The 15856-nt window shown below is 36.5% G+C and overlaps 1 protein-coding gene across 4 annotated transcripts in view; it reads right to left on the reverse strand.

Annotated features, from left to right (window-relative positions):
* TM2D1 (TM2 domain containing 1) overlaps window positions 1-15012 on the reverse strand; it is a 46063-nt gene extending 31051 nt beyond the window's left edge. For all 4 annotated transcript variants that reach the window (XM_060410180.1, XM_060410163.1, XM_060410171.1 and 1 more), the window contains exons 1-3: window positions 14827-15012; window positions 12587-12656; window positions 2673-2781 (exon numbers count right to left, since the gene is read on the reverse strand). In XM_060410180.1, the coding sequence (XP_060266163.1) occupies window positions 2673-2781; window positions 12587-12656; window positions 14827-14988 (341 nt within the window). In that variant the 5' untranslated portion in view covers window positions 14989-15012. The remainder of the gene's footprint in view (window positions 1-2672; window positions 2782-12586; window positions 12657-14826) is intronic.
* Window positions 15013-15856: the final 844 nt, after the last annotated feature.

Below are 15856 nucleotides of genomic sequence, written 5' to 3' on the forward strand. Positions count from 1 at the left end.
AAGTCAAGGAAAGAAAGTATTTTAAGAAAAAGAAATATCAAATGCTATAGAAGGATTGTAGACTATAAATATCCATTTGATATAGCAACAAAGATCACTGGCAAATTTTAGTATGGCCAAAAGCCATACTGCATTAGACTAAAAATTCATAAAAGATAAATATTATAGAAACAAGCCTCTCAAAAAGCTTGGCTAGTAAGGGGAAAGAAATTAGAAAAGCAGTGATCTATATAAATAAATCACCCTAAAGAATAATCTAAAAACTGGTGGTGCAGCAGAGATTTATCGAACTGTTCATCAAATCATTTTGCTTTTTCTCATAGGCATACAGTTAAACTACTGTATCATACAGTCAAAACTGTATACAGCTAAAACTACTTGTTTTGATGTGCTTTGTGTTATTGCGCTTTACAGATAAACTGAGGTTTTTTACAAATTGAAGGTCTGTATCAACCCTTCACCAGGCAAGTCTGTCAGCATTATTTTTAAATTAAGGTACAGTTTTTTAGACACAATGTTATTGCACACTTAATAGACTACACGTAGTATAAACATAACTTTTATATACACAGGGAAACCAGATGATTCGTGTAACTTGCTTTATCACACTGATCTGCAACCAAACTCATGATATCTCTGAGGTATGCCTGTGTATTAATATATTCTAGCTCACTTTGCAGTTAAATGCAGCCATCACTTAGTTCTGGCCAATGGAATGAGGACAGAAGTGATGTAAGCCATCATGTATGCCATGTCTGGCCCATAAAACATGTCTATAGGTGTTCCATCTCCTCTCTCCATCTCTTGGCTGAATGGAAAAGACTCTAAGGACTAGAGGAAGTAAAGTCAAAAGATGAAAGGTACAAGACCCCTGCATGTCTGCATGGAGCAACTATCACTTCCTTCACCCCATGTAGACCTCCAAATCAACACAAATTGGATTATGATATGAGTGAGAAATAAAATTTACTGGGTTAAGCCACTAAAATTCTAAAGGCATCTGTTACAACAGGTAGGCTGCTCCAACTAGCATAGATGGGCAGTATAAACAGGTGTGACTTGGTAACTGATTATACATAGTTAATAGACTTCAGTTGCTAAAGAATACATTATAGAATGGCCACATCTGTGATAGTAAGATGGAGTTTTAATCAAGTATCAATATCATGAAAGGATATGCCAGGAGAAGGAAAATATGTAAACTGGAAAAGGGAACACTCAATGAATTAACAATTTGTCAGTGAGTCTTTATTCAGTAGCTGACCAGCAGGTGTTTGTTTGAAAGGCAAATACTGAATATTCTGATAAAGGAAAGTAATGTATTAGGTTATCTTACTTTTGTGATTTATCATTAAAATTATCCATCAATCTAACTCCTTTTGTTCTGATTCAATGCTCATCAAGCAAATCCTATTTTGGAATTTTGGACTTTACAATAGGAGAGAAATAAGTTGGTCAGTAGGCTTGGAGTATCTAGTTTCCTTGATAATTGTATTTCTTATCACAATTGACATGAATGTCTTGTGAGCATGATTAGTATAGCTCAGTTGCATTTCAGTCTAATCTACTCAGAGACATTAAAAGAAAAATCAGAATTAACTTGGAAATTAAGTGGCAGATCATTGTGATGTGAACATTACAGGTAAAATTAATCTGCAGTGTCCAACTTGAGTGGTTCTTAACAAATATTTTCTTGGACCATCAACACTTAACAAATTATTTGTCATTTGGAAATATCAAATCTATAAATTAAAAAACTGACTAAACCATATCTAAGTACTTTGAAAATAATTCCTCTTAACAATTATTATTTTACTAATGAGAAATCTTAGAACCCAAGAAGCTTAAGTGATTGGATTACACAGCAAGATAGAATCTAAAGCTCCTCATTAACTTTGTAAAGTAGGGTCAAAAGAGAAAAAAGACTCTAGTAGTAATTTCTAAGAATTCTAATGGAACTTGCAGAAACAAATAGTGGTCTTTCTTTATACAACTGCAAAATAGGTACCATTATATAAAATGCAACAACATACAGTAAAAGGTAAAAATACAATGCCAGGAATTAATAAAAATGGGTAAAACTAAATAATGCTTTCAGTGCCAAGTAGAAATATAAGAATAAACTGTTTTATTGCTTTACTGCAGCAAAAATAAACAGCCAACTTAAAAGTTCTTTAAGCTAAGAATATTCCCAACAAAATAAAGTCATTTGTCTTAATAAATTTCTGAATTGTTTAACATTATCATTCATCATCTAAACCAATTATAAAGAATGAAACCAAGTTTCCAAATGCAAATGATTACTAATTAGCATTCTTTTAATACTGTAGGTATGCAGTCCCTTATTTGCACTCCAGAAAGTCCCCAAATTTTGAAAACAGAATTTTTTCATAACCCATTTGGTAGCATAAACTGACTGAACTGACATGGCCTGAAGCCACTCAGTCTATTTATCCCATACAGTGAACTGCTAAACTTTATTTGGTTGGTAAACTGTATTTTTAAAACAATACACACACTTAAAATAGAAGTTTTCTGACAAAAGCAAAAAGATAAAAGTTATATTTGTGCAGGATTCTCCTTATAAATTAACTCTTTACTCTTCATTCCACCCAGCTGAGATTTCACTCAGGCAAGTAAATCTGAAAATTTAGCTTCAGTAATATACTTACACATTTCGGCAAGATATAGGCTTGAGAAAACCAACTTCACTTCCAGTAAAATGTGTTTCGTTGCCACCAAAATCCTTACAAATTATGTTAGGTGCTGGAAAACACTGAACTAAAGGCAGAAAAAAGCAAGAATCCATTATTTCTTTTTCCTGTGGAAAATTATGTAATTATGCTTTTTTCCTAAGGCTAGCAATGCACACAAGAAAATCTAATGTTCAAACCAACCACCTCCCCATATGAGATTTTAATTTAGATAGGAAAAGCTATATTATATACGTTCATGTACAGGATAAGATAAAGATAATGTTCAATCTCCTGTCCTTGACAAAGATGACCAAGGAAGAACTGCATAATATTACTGTTCTTCACTTCATCTCCATGGTGAAGAATACTTCTCGAATTTTTTGTTGGCAACTAATCAGGCAATTCATTACATAAAACATAATCTAATTTTGTATTTTCAGTTAATAAAATTCTTATAGATGTAATCTATAATAAACTAAGATTCTTCTTTATTCTAAATAGCTTTCTACTTATTCTAAATGGGTTTGCTTCTCCATTCCCTCTAGGATTTGATGTAGTATGTTATCTCAGCATTTAGTAATTTGATCTTTATTCATAACCCAGATGACTTAATAAGAGGAAGTAACACTTACAGAGCTTACTATGTCCTAAGCAGATACTGTCCTGAAGCTTTTATGGCCTCATCATATAAAGTAAGAACTTTGGAATGAGAATCACCTATCTATACATTGCCTCTTTCAGAAACTTGGATTCCATGTAGATAAAAGTAGCATTAAGATCATAAGAAGATTATTGTGGGAATAAAATGTGATATAAATTATCTAGCGTAAAGCAGAGCACTTAGTAGGCAATCAATAAATGTTAGTACTTTTTACTCCTTCACCATTTCTGACTAAAAGGTACTAATACCTTTAGGCTAGTTTCAGAAAATGCTTATCTCTATGCTTAACATCAATGATTACAAGTTTTTGAGAAAATGAAAATAGAACTTGGTATTAACAGACTTAAAAAACCCACAGAGACCCCAGTGTTTTATTATGAAAGAAAAATAAATGGCATTTATTTTCTACTTTATAACTACCTTAAGATTTCCAACAAATGACTGTCCTTTTTTAGGCCATAGTACATTGAGAGAATGATGCTAGGAAAAATATCCTGTAATGACTTTGCACTCTTTGGTTGTGTTACTGATAGTTCAAACTGTATCATCCCATAAACTTTACTTATTTAATGTATTTACATTTCCAACACAAGAAGATGCTCATGCTAAAAAGCAAAGATTCAGTAAAACTGAGAACCATTTAGACAAGAAAGAAGGTAATAAAATGAAAGGAAGAGAGAGAGTGAAGAAATAATTATCCTAGGAAACAACTAAGGGAAGATAGTGTAATTGACCACAAATTTAGCTTAGAGGCTCCTGGTAGTGAGGCAAAAAGAGCTACAGAGCTACTGTGATATAACTGAAAGCATACCAATTCACCTCTGAACCACCGTGGGAACTTGGTTTGGCACAGGACACAGGAGTAAAGGAATGTAATAAAGAAGGTCCTTAGTAATAAGAACCTTTACAAAACAGTAATAGTTTTCCACATAGCCTTTTCTCACACTGACTCCAGATATAATCAAGGGTTTATAATGTTAGGATTGACAGAGATGGGGCAACAAAAGTCAACAGGTGATTTATATGTAGCTGTTTGGCCATCTGCCTTGATACAGGGATAAAGCTTACTGAAATCTGTGAATCAATTATTATCACGTCCCTTAAGTTGTATCTCTTGGTCTGCCAGATCTTAGGTCATGCTTTTGACTGGAGCTATATGGCAGACAGCTTCCCAGGTGACACAGGGGTAAAGAATCCACCCGCCAGTGCAGGAGACATGAGAGACGCGGGTTCGATCCCTGGGTTGGGAAGATCCTCTGGAGGAGGGCATGGCAACCCACTCCAGTATTCTTGCCTGGAAAGTTCCATGAACAGAGAAGCCTGGCAGGCCCCAGTCCATGGGGTCGCAAAGAGCTGCACACAAGTGAGCGACTAAGCATGAGCACGCGCACATAGCCGGCAACTCAAAACTGAGGTTAACAAACATCTGAAACGCTAATACATTTTCTATGTTACTGACTGAAGGAGATGAGTATGCTCTATTTAAATGATGGAGGAATGACGGAAAGTAATTTTGCTTTCCAGGGGATATGTGGCAATGTCTGGAAACATTTTTGGTTGTCACTACTGGGAAAATGCTACTGGCATGTAGTGGATGGAGGCTCACACACTAGATCATCTGTGTTCAAATAATTTTGCTCACATACTCCCTAAATTTTTTTAAACTATATATTCCCTCACACATTTTCAAGCTGACATCTAAAATTTTTCACCATGGATTTAAATGGCTGGGAAAAAATTTATTTCCAGCATACTGTAAATACTGCCCTTAATACTGAAATATTATAGCATTCTTTACAGTGGAATCTAAACACAGCAATTTGATATCTATCATGATCCAATCAAGAATATGAGAGGGCTCTTCTTTTAAATGCAGAAACTTTACATTAACTGTAGGAAAAAATACACATATAATAAGAACTGATTCTCGCTGATGTATGACAGAAAACCACAAAATTCTGTAAAGCAATTATCCTCAACTAAAAAATTTAAAAAAAAAACCCAAAACTGAGGATCTGGAAATTGATTATTGTAAAGACATACTGTGGGCTGAATTGCACTCTCCCAGAAAGAAATATTGAAGTCCTAACCCTCAGCACTTCAGAATGTGACCTTACTTGGAAATAGCATCTTTGCAAATTTAAGTTTGCAATCCAACTTTGCATCCAAGTTAAGATGAGGTCATTAGGGTGGGCCCTAATGCAGTAAGATGGGTATCCTTCAAAAATGGGAAAATGAACTTACACAGGGAGAAGACGATGTGAAGACATGCAGCCAGGATGCAGTGTGAACACAGAAGCAGAGATCAGACTGATGTGGGGCTTTCCCTGCTGGTCTAGTGATTAGGACTTGGGACTTTCACTGCCGAGGACCTGGGATGATTCCCCTAGAGGCTTTGTCCAATATACTTTGCTTTAGAGAAATGCACTGTTTTTTTGAGATTACAGCTTCCTTTACAAAACACATAAATCATAATTTTTTCAGTTACATTCTATTAATTGTTCAAACTCTCAAATTTTGACAACTTTAGTTTTCAATGTGTTTTATCATTTCTAATATAAGAAATGATCTGTATTCAATATGAGCTACTTTGTAGTCAATGAGACAGATAAGGAGAGAAAAATGCCCAACATTTCAGGCTTAGAACCTCAGGAAAGATACAATTAGTAGAACTACCAGAGTGAAGGGGAAACCATATTGATACAATATTTCTGGAGAAGTCTGACATAAGTATGAGCTAATTATTTCAAGGGACAAAAACTACATACTTTCGTGAGGATGGATGAGGGGCTGCTCTCAGTATAAAGTGAGATGACATGAGAAAATAGTAAGAGAAACACTGAGATGGATCAGATTTGCTTGAACTGATAGAAAATGCCAAAATGCAGTACTTCGGAATGGGGCAAATTTAGGTTTAAGTCAGAACTCTGTCACTTAACTAGTATGTTCTTCCGGTCAAGTTATGAAATCTCACTGAACCTTGTTTTGTAATCTGTGAAACAAAAGTAAGACCCTTGTAATACTTTAATAGCCAAGTATTAAAGGCGTTTAGCATGTAAAGCATGGTGTCTGGCTAGAGAAAATGTTCAACTTAAACTCTAAAAACGAAGAGAACTTCAACACTGAGAAGACTAAGAGGCTGAACCTGACAGGAATAAATATAACATGTGAGTGATCTGTAAAAGTAATAAAAGACTTTGTGAAATGAAATTAATTCAATGGATGCCTACAGCCCTAGAACTTACTAATTTTTACATATTTTATAGTGACTTCATTTGATCCTTATTTAAAAAAACACCTGTTATGTAGACAGAACTAGTAATATGCTTTTTTTTTCCCCTTGTACAAACAGAAAAACTAACATTCCAAGAAATTAAACAAGCTGACTGAAGTCTCACTCTAGGTAATATTCTTTAAGTCCTAGACCAACATTCATCACTTTTAATAAACACCCTTTTCATTTCACCACAATAATGCCATTCTTACACTGATTTCAGAAACAAGTAAAAATGAGTCTGTATGATGAGATTTAGGAAGCCAGTTATCCATAAATGTTAACTAGTGGACAAAATTAAGCAACATGCTATAATCCTGAAAATTATTCCATTTTCAGTTTTCCCGCAAAATGTTTGGCTCTGGCCAATGACTGGGATTTAAATGCCATCAACTTAAGTCATCAACAATGCAATGGACATGGACTTGGGCAAACTTCAGGAGATGGTGAGGGACAGGGAGGCCTGGTGTGGTGCAGACCATGGAGTCACAAAGAGTTGGACATGACTGAGCAAGTGAATAACTCAACCTTGAAAGACAGTATTTCTTGATTATATAAAGCAGAACTATTTTTTTAAGCACAAAAAAGCTAAACTCAAAATAAAGTAACCAATGAAATTTCATAACAGTAAAAAGGAGTGACCTAGACAGGAAATGGTGTGGGATTCTACTCTAGTCATAAAATTGAAAGACATTTGCTACTTGGAAGAAAAGCTATGACAAACCTAGACAGTGTATTAAAAAGCAGAGACATCACTTTGCCTACAAAGGTCCGTATAGTAAAAGCTAGGGTTTTTCCAGTAGTCATATAAGGATGTGAGAGTTGGACCATGAAGATGGCTAAATGTCAAAGAACTGATGTTTTTGAAATGTGCTGGAGAAGACTCTTGAGAGTCCCCAGGACTGCAAGGAAGTCAATCCTAAAGTAAATCAATCCTGAATGTCCACTGGAAGGACTGATGCTGAAGCTGAAACTCCAATACTCTGGCCACTTGATGCAAAGAACTGACTCTTTGGAAAAGACCCTCATGCTGGGAAAGATGGAACACAGGAGAAAGTGATGACAGAGGACGCGAGACATATTTTATAGTGAGTGGGTGGCATCACTGACTCAATGACAGGAGTTTGAACATGGTCCAGGAGACGGTGAAGGACAGGGAGACTTGGCATGCTGCAGTCCATGGGGTCACAAAGAGTCAGATACGACTGAGCAACTGGATGATGACAACAACAACAACAACAACAACAACAAGATTTAAGTGTACATTTCCATAAATATATTTCAATAAAACCTTAATAAAAAAGACCTGTGCCAAAGGACCATGGCAAAATTTCTGGAAATGGTTTTTTAATACCTTTGTATTTTACTGATTGGAAAATTGAAAACACTTGCTATATATGTCAACATGTATATATACGTACTAGACAGCACACTCCTTGAGGGCAGAAATTGTCTTTTTTTAATGTATCATCTCTACCACTTAGCAGAATGCCATATAATAACATCTTAATAAATTAAATATTTTCCAAATAATAGATAGTTTTGGGTTTCCCAGGTGGTGCTAGTGGTAAGAACCCACCTGCCAATGCAGGTTCGATTTCTGGGTTTGTAAGATTCCCTGGAGGACAGAACAGCAACTCACTCCAATATTCTTGACTGAAGAATCTCATGGACAGAGGAGTCTGGTGGGCTATGGTCCACAGGATCACAAAATGTTGGACCTGACTGAAGTGACTTAGCACAGCACACACAAGAACATAATAGACAAGGACATAATAGAAGCAGATATGATTAAGAAATTGTGGCAAGAATACACAGAAGAACTTTACAAAGAAGTCTTAATGACCCGGATAACCACAATGGTGTGGTCACTGACCTAGTCAGACATTTTGGAGTGTGAAGTCAAGTGGGCCTTAGGAAGCATTACAATGAACAAAGCTCGTATAGGTGACGGAATTCCAGCTGAGCTATTTCAAGTCCTAAAAGATGATGCAGTTAAAGTGCTGCACTCAATATGCCAGCAAATTTGGAAAACTCAACAGTGGCCATAAGACTGGAAAAGGTCAGTTTTCATTCCAATTCCAAAGAACGTTCAAACTATCATACAACTGCACTCATTTCACATGCTTGCAAATGGTCAACATCCTAGCTAGGCTTCAACAGTTCATGAACCAAAACCTTCCAGATATACAGGCTGAGTTTAGAAAAAGCAGAGGAACCAGAGATCAAACTGCCAACATCTGCTGGATCATAGAAAAGGCAAGGAAATTCCAGAAAAAGACCTACTTCTGCTTCACTGACTATGCTAAAGTCTTTGACAGCGAGGATCACAACAACTGTGGAAAATTCTGAGATGGGAATGCGAGACCACCTTACCTGTCTCCTGAAAACCTGCATGCAGCCAAGAAGTAACAGAACTGGACATTAAACATCGGATCATTTCAAAACTGGGAAAGTACAAGGCTGTATACTGTCACTCTGCTTATTTACCTTCTGTGCAGAGTACGTCATGTGAAATGCCAGTGGAATCAAGGTTGCCAGGAGAAACATCAACAACCTCAGTTATGCAGATGATACTACTCTAATGGCAGAAAGCAAGGAAGAACTAAAGAGCCTCTTGATGAGGGTGAAAGAGGAGAGTGAAAAAGCTGGCTTAAAACTCAACTTCAAAAAACTAAGTTCATGGCATCCAGTCCCATCACTTCACAGCAAACAGATGGGGGAAAAGTTGAAATAGTTATAGATTTTATATTCCTGGGCTCCAAAATCACTGCAGATGGTGACTGCAGTGAAATTAAAAGACGCTTGCTCCTTGGAAGAAAAGCTATGACAAACCTAGACAGCATATTAAAAAGCAGAGACGTCACTTTGCTGACAAAGATCTCAATAGTCAAAGCTATTTTTTTTCCCAGTAGTCATGTATGGATGTGAGAGCTGGACCATAAAAAAGGCTGAGTGCCAAAGAACTGATGCTGGAGAAGACTCTTAAGAATCACTTGGACAGCAAGGAGATCAAACCAGTCCATCCTAAACCCTGAATATTCCTTGGAAGGACTGATGCTGAAGCTGAAGCTCCCATACTTTGGCCACCAGATGTGAAGAGCTGACTCACTGGAAAAGACCCAGATGCTGGGAAAGATTGAGGGCAGGAGGAAAAAGGGGTGACAGAGGATGAGATCACTGGATGGCATCACAGACTCAATGGACATGAGTTTGAGCAAACTCTGGTAGACAGTGAAGGACAGGGAAGCCTGGCGTGCTGCAGTCCATGTGGTCACAGAGTCGAACATAACTTAGCAACTGAACAACAATAACAGATAGTTCATAGTATAAATTTGTGCTTTTGTTTTGATCCATTTAATTATTTTATTAAACTATTTATTACAAACAATTTCTCAAAAAATAATGATGCTTGTTAACTGGTACTGGGCTAACTGACAACCATTTAAAGACCACAACAGTTTACTGTTATAACTGAATCTCCTTTGCCTTTGGTCCCAATTCTTACTCTACATTCCTAAACTTCCTCTCTGTAAAACATTCCATCCACTAATTCCTTACCAAAAAGTATAGTTTAAGAAAATAACTTAGTCTGAAGGTTCCATGAGTCTATCATATGCTCAATGAAAGAAACAGAAGCAGCACGTTTCAAGGGTCATTTTGATGTCCTTGCACATCAGAACTCAGAAATAATTTACAGCCACTTCACTAGTCTTTTCATGTTTTAAAAAGGAAATAAAAAAAAAACCAAAAAAACAAAAAAAAAGCAGCCTGTGGACAAACATAGATTCCTGATAGAGACAGGCTGGTAGAAACTACCCCAGATCTTGGCTGAACACTTTTGGGTCATGCGTAAATTATACATTCTTATGTAGAAGCCTGGTGAGTCATATTTGTCTCCGAAACTTTATTTTCTTTTTAAAATCACAACAACAATCTAAAGTCATTTATTTATTGATTTATAACATTCTATATATGTGTTCCCAGATTTTTAGGCACTTACGGTTTATTCTTTCCAAATAAATACCCATATCATTCCCTTATATAGAAAGCCTTCTTTTATTTCTCTGCAGCTCTCCATTCACATCATCTATGCTTACTTACCTGGCAGGCCATGGCAGGACCATAACACCTCCAAGTCCTTTTATATTTCCTAGCAATCTGATCATTTGATTTTGCATTTGTTTATAAACTTACTTAGTGATAATACTTAAGTGGATTCAAACTTATTTTACAAAAGAGACACCTAACTGGAGGGCAGAGCTCTTTTTGGTCAGAAACTATTGTTTTTAGTTGTAATTTCCTTCAAATTTATTCTAAATTTCTTTTTAAGAATAATTTCCTTCAAAATCTCCATACCTACAAAGAAATCTGCAGACTAAAAAAGGAATGAGATAGCAGGCTGCCTCGTTCACAGTTTAATGTTACCTGAGTCACAACAGTATTCAAAGACTTCCAACATATATCAGATAAGTGGTTGGATATTTGAAAGCTCATTCTTCTTTATGTATGTCAATAATATTGTCCACTCTGGGAGCACACTATAAAAGACTGAACTCTAACACAGGAAAGTCAGTGTATACTTATAAAGCAATTTTAAAAGGAGGGGATCATGTGCAAAGTTCCTTTAAATCTAACATATCCAAATTAAACAAATGTACACATATTGAGCAATATTTAATATAAGAATCACATATATATTACCTACTACTGTTTTGGAGAAGGAAATGGCAACCCACTCCAGTACTCTTGCCTGGAGAATCCCATGGAGGGAGGAGCCTGGTAGGCTACAGTCCATGGGGTCGCAAAGAGTCGGACACGACTGAGTGACTTCACTTATTACTGTTTATATGATAAATTTCATTACTCCAGAATACTAGCAAAATATCTGCTATAAAAGTTTAACATAACTTACTTTCAAATATCTTTGCTCATTAGAATGGGGTTAACAGTGTATCAAAATGTGAAGAGATAAAAAGAGAAAGGAGATCTTTAAAAAATATATACAAAGTCATAATCAAGAAGTCAATTATTTGACTATAAGATACTTTTTGAAAACAAAGTTTTTTGTAGTAAAAAATCATTTTAATCTCATTTCCATAATGAGTCTGTTTAGTAGCTTTCATTATAAAGAAAACATCAATTATTGCCTTATCTCCCATCTAAACAATAAAACAATCAGTATATATTCAGTAGGTATTCTTTTCTCAAGATAATACTAGATATTAAATGGTAGATATTACTAGATATTAAATACTAGATATTAACCAACATTATGTACTATGCAAAATATGAATGCCAAATCCAAATAGCTTCAGCATATATCTATCTTCTTTCCAACATATAACCCTTCAGAAGAAAAGGCTAAACAAAACAACTTATTAATCTTTATCTGGCATTAAATACTTTTGGGAATAACAGAAGCTCCCCCACATCATTAGGTTGAGGGTGTTATCCACTATCAAACCATCTCGCTAATAAAATACTGATGTGCACTTAAAATCCTTATCATATTATTTTCATACTTAGGATGCACCTAAGTATCTTTTACAAGTGCAAGATATGGGTGATATATTACTAGCTCCTTGCTGCACATTACTGAACTGTAAGTCTCCTTTCAAGTTCTTTCTGAGTAATTAAAATCTAAAGAGGCATCTTTGTAAAACACAGCGTGATATATACAGAGCATCAAGAAAACTATATAAACTGATTCCAAAAGCTTTAAAAAAAATGAATGAAAAAAGAAATTTCTCAATTTATATTATTTAATAGAATAAGATTCTTTTTATAAAATATTAACAACCCCTAGATTGTCTAACATTAAGTTGTTCTGGAAACAGAAGGATGAAGTAACTCAAGAAAAAAAACACATTAATTACTCTTAGCAATCACACATATATCTATGAAATAATGTTTTAAAAATAACTTAAAAAAACATGTTTCTGGAAGTCTTACCATAAGCTGTGTAGTTTGTACAGTTAACTGGTTCTTGTGTAGCATCATTTATTTTTGGATCTTTACAAATATATGTAGAAAAGTTAAGGAAATATAAACAACATTCCAATACAAAACGTTATCATCTTGTCTTTAATATGTCATATATATATGTTTATAATTACATGTAAAGAGAGGATGTTAGTTTGTCCAGGTCAACAAGCACAAGCACAGATACACTTTCAGTGTCACTAAATAATATCTGAACATTAATTTATTTAAGGAAAAGTACATTAAAAGCTCTAGCAGAGGGTGCCATCCTTAAAGAACATCAGTCAGGGTTTAAGCACAAAGCACAAAGAAAAAATGAAAGTAAAAATCTCTACTGAAGTATTATGAGAACTTCAGGTTAAAAAAAAAACAAATCAGTTTTCAGATGTCTGATGAAATTATTCACAGGGCCCAAGTATTACCATACATATAATTTCATGCAACACAAATAACCCTGTGACATGGATACTATTATTTCCACATTACTGAAGCAAACCAGGGCTCAAACTTTGAGTGACTTATGCAAAGTGGAGTAAGTGATAGGTAGTAATATCACATTTCCTGATTCCAAGCCAAAGGTAAATTCCACCATACTGCAAGGAAGATGGTTATTTTAGGTGGGTCTACATGATCTTCCTAACAGGGTTTTAAGCTTCTGGAAACAAATAATATTGATCCTCTAATAGATGTTTACAACACTCGGGGCATGGGGGGGGGGGGGCGGTTGCTTTTCTGTTTCCTGAATATTTTATTGACACAAATATGAGATAAGTAAGGTATTCACAAGATGCCTCTGTAGACAGAGTTTGACACTTGCTTCGGATTTCTGAATCACTACCGGAAATCTCATCTTTGTGCCAGGAATAACATTTTCCAGTTCACATTGTCGTGTATGCTCAGTCACTTCTAAGGTTCAAAAAGCACAACTCAGACTTTCTTAGTAGTCCAGTGGTTAAGATTCTGTCTGCCAATGCAGGGGACATGGATTTGATCCCTGGTCCAGGAAGATTCCACATGTTGCAGAGCAACCAAGCCTTTGCACCTTGAGCCCATGCTCCATGACAAGAGAAGCCACCACAATGAGGAGCCCTAACAGCGCAACTAGAGAAAGCCAGAGAGCAGCAACAAAGACCCAGCCAGCCAAAAATAAAAATTAATTCAAAATTTTTAAAACGATGATCTAAAAAAATTTTTTTAAAGCACAACTCTCCATACTGCCCAATTATTAGAAAAAAAAAAAAAAATCACCGCGATATTTTTGCCAAAAAAAAGGACTCAACTTACCAGGTCAGTGATTCTCAAACCCCTAGCATAATGGTAATCAGCAAATTACAGCTATTCTGTAAAAATTTAGTAATGGTGGCCTCTCCTAAACTCACATAAAAATACTATATAATAGAATTTTTTTAATTTTAAGATTTCCTCTCATAGAATCTTTCTTACATCTCTGGCTTGCGTTCTTAATTTTTCTGTTCTACAATTTGTATGAAATTATCTAATTTTATACAAAAGTACCTATTTTGATTTGAATGTAACTCTTATTTCATACTCCTCCTTTTATCAGAGCCATGACAATGAACTGATCTATTTAACTCCTCCAGCCTCAGTTTTCTCATCAGTAAACACATGAGAGCTAAACACATAAAGCCCCTACTATATGCCAGGCACTGTTCTAAGTGACTTACTGGTACTAATTTTGCACAATACACCTTTCAGTTGGTACCACTGTTATTTTCGAAGTTCGGTCGCGAAGTTGTGTGAGACTCTTAGCGATCCCCATGCTCAAAGCTCAAATCGGTTAAAGTGGAGAAGGAATTTGCCCCAGTACAGTCTGGGATCTCAAGGGGAGATAAATAAAAGTAATAAATGCAAAGTCAATAATAAATTGGCAACATACATTGGTTATATCGTTCTTGCCTGCGTGCTAAGTCGCTTCAGTCCTGTCCCACTCTTTGCAGCCCCATGGACTGTAGCCCGCCAGGCTACTCTGATGGGATTCTCCAGGCAAGAGTAAAATCCCAAGAAAATCTCACAGGCTAGCCTCTGTCCTCTCACCCCCCAATCTCTCTGCACTCCCCGCCCCAGGCTCCTTCTGTCATTATAGGTCACAGGTCACCGTTCCCTTCAGCACAACCCTAGCCCGACCTGAGGGTTCCTGTCCACTCTCTATTCCACATCTACCTCACCCCCATGGGGTGCGCTCACAGAGGATATTGTCCCATTTTGAGGTCCTCGCACTTAAGTGTTTCTTCGGCACCCCCGGCGGCAGCTCCCCAAGGTCCCGTGGTGACTGATACGAACCACAGGACACCCATGAGCCGGGCGGCAGCAGTCTCGGGAGCAATCGGCCTGCAGGGACAGGCGGCCGCCATACTGGGGACCGGCGCCTTCCCTACAACTTCCGGTTCCGCCTACGCCTAGGCCTAACCTGGAGTCTAGCAGTGGAAGGGAGGCCCTTAAAGGGACAGTGCATCTGTTAGAGGCAGGTCCTTCCCCTGCTGCTGCTGCAGCAGCAAAGTCACGTCTCCCCTAGGCCTGCGGAATTACTTTGGAGAGGTTCCATTGGTCTTTGAGCGCCGCAGGAAGGCTTCTCGCTTGGAGAACCAGCTGTCCTCCGTGCACGGCTGACTCCCAGGCTAATCTTGCTGTGACTTTTCCATCTGAAAAAGTGCCGCCGGCGCCAGGCGATTTGATAAACACTTTACAAACATCTCTGTTAGTCTGGTAGGATTGGGGTTTACAGATAAAGAACCAAACTCAAAGGCGCTGAAGAGCATGCTGACTTTAGTTACTGAGTTGAAATAGAACTGATGTTTGCCTGATTTCAGAATGTGTGCTCCTAGATGGCCTCTTTCGGAAGGCTGCTACGAGTAAATCTTGAGGACTTTGTATCACAACAATAAATATACTTTTCTCTTTTAAAAAATTAATATCTTGGGGATTTTTGATGTTTTAAAAATTTTAATTATTTTTGCAACGTTATTTTTGCAGCGAAAATTTATGTGAGGGAAAGGGCCTAAAACAAGAGGAGACCAATGGGTTTACAACTAAACTAACTAAAGAGTTGGAGGGTTTTTTCCATATCTTTCTAAATTTCCATGTATTCTGAAAAGTTCTGTAGTGGGGTTATCTTTTATACTGAAAAAAACTGTGTACTTTTTAAAAAGTGATAATTTAGTCATTTTTCTCTAACCTGGAAATATTTGAGTCTGAGTGGTGCCTCTTCATCATCAACTTTTG

The sequence above is a fragment of the Ovis aries genome, chromosome 1 (genome assembly GCF_016772045.2).
Source record: "Ovis aries strain OAR_USU_Benz2616 breed Rambouillet chromosome 1, ARS-UI_Ramb_v3.0, whole genome shotgun sequence".
NCBI classification, from domain to species: domain Eukaryota; kingdom Metazoa; phylum Chordata; class Mammalia; order Artiodactyla; family Bovidae; genus Ovis; species Ovis aries.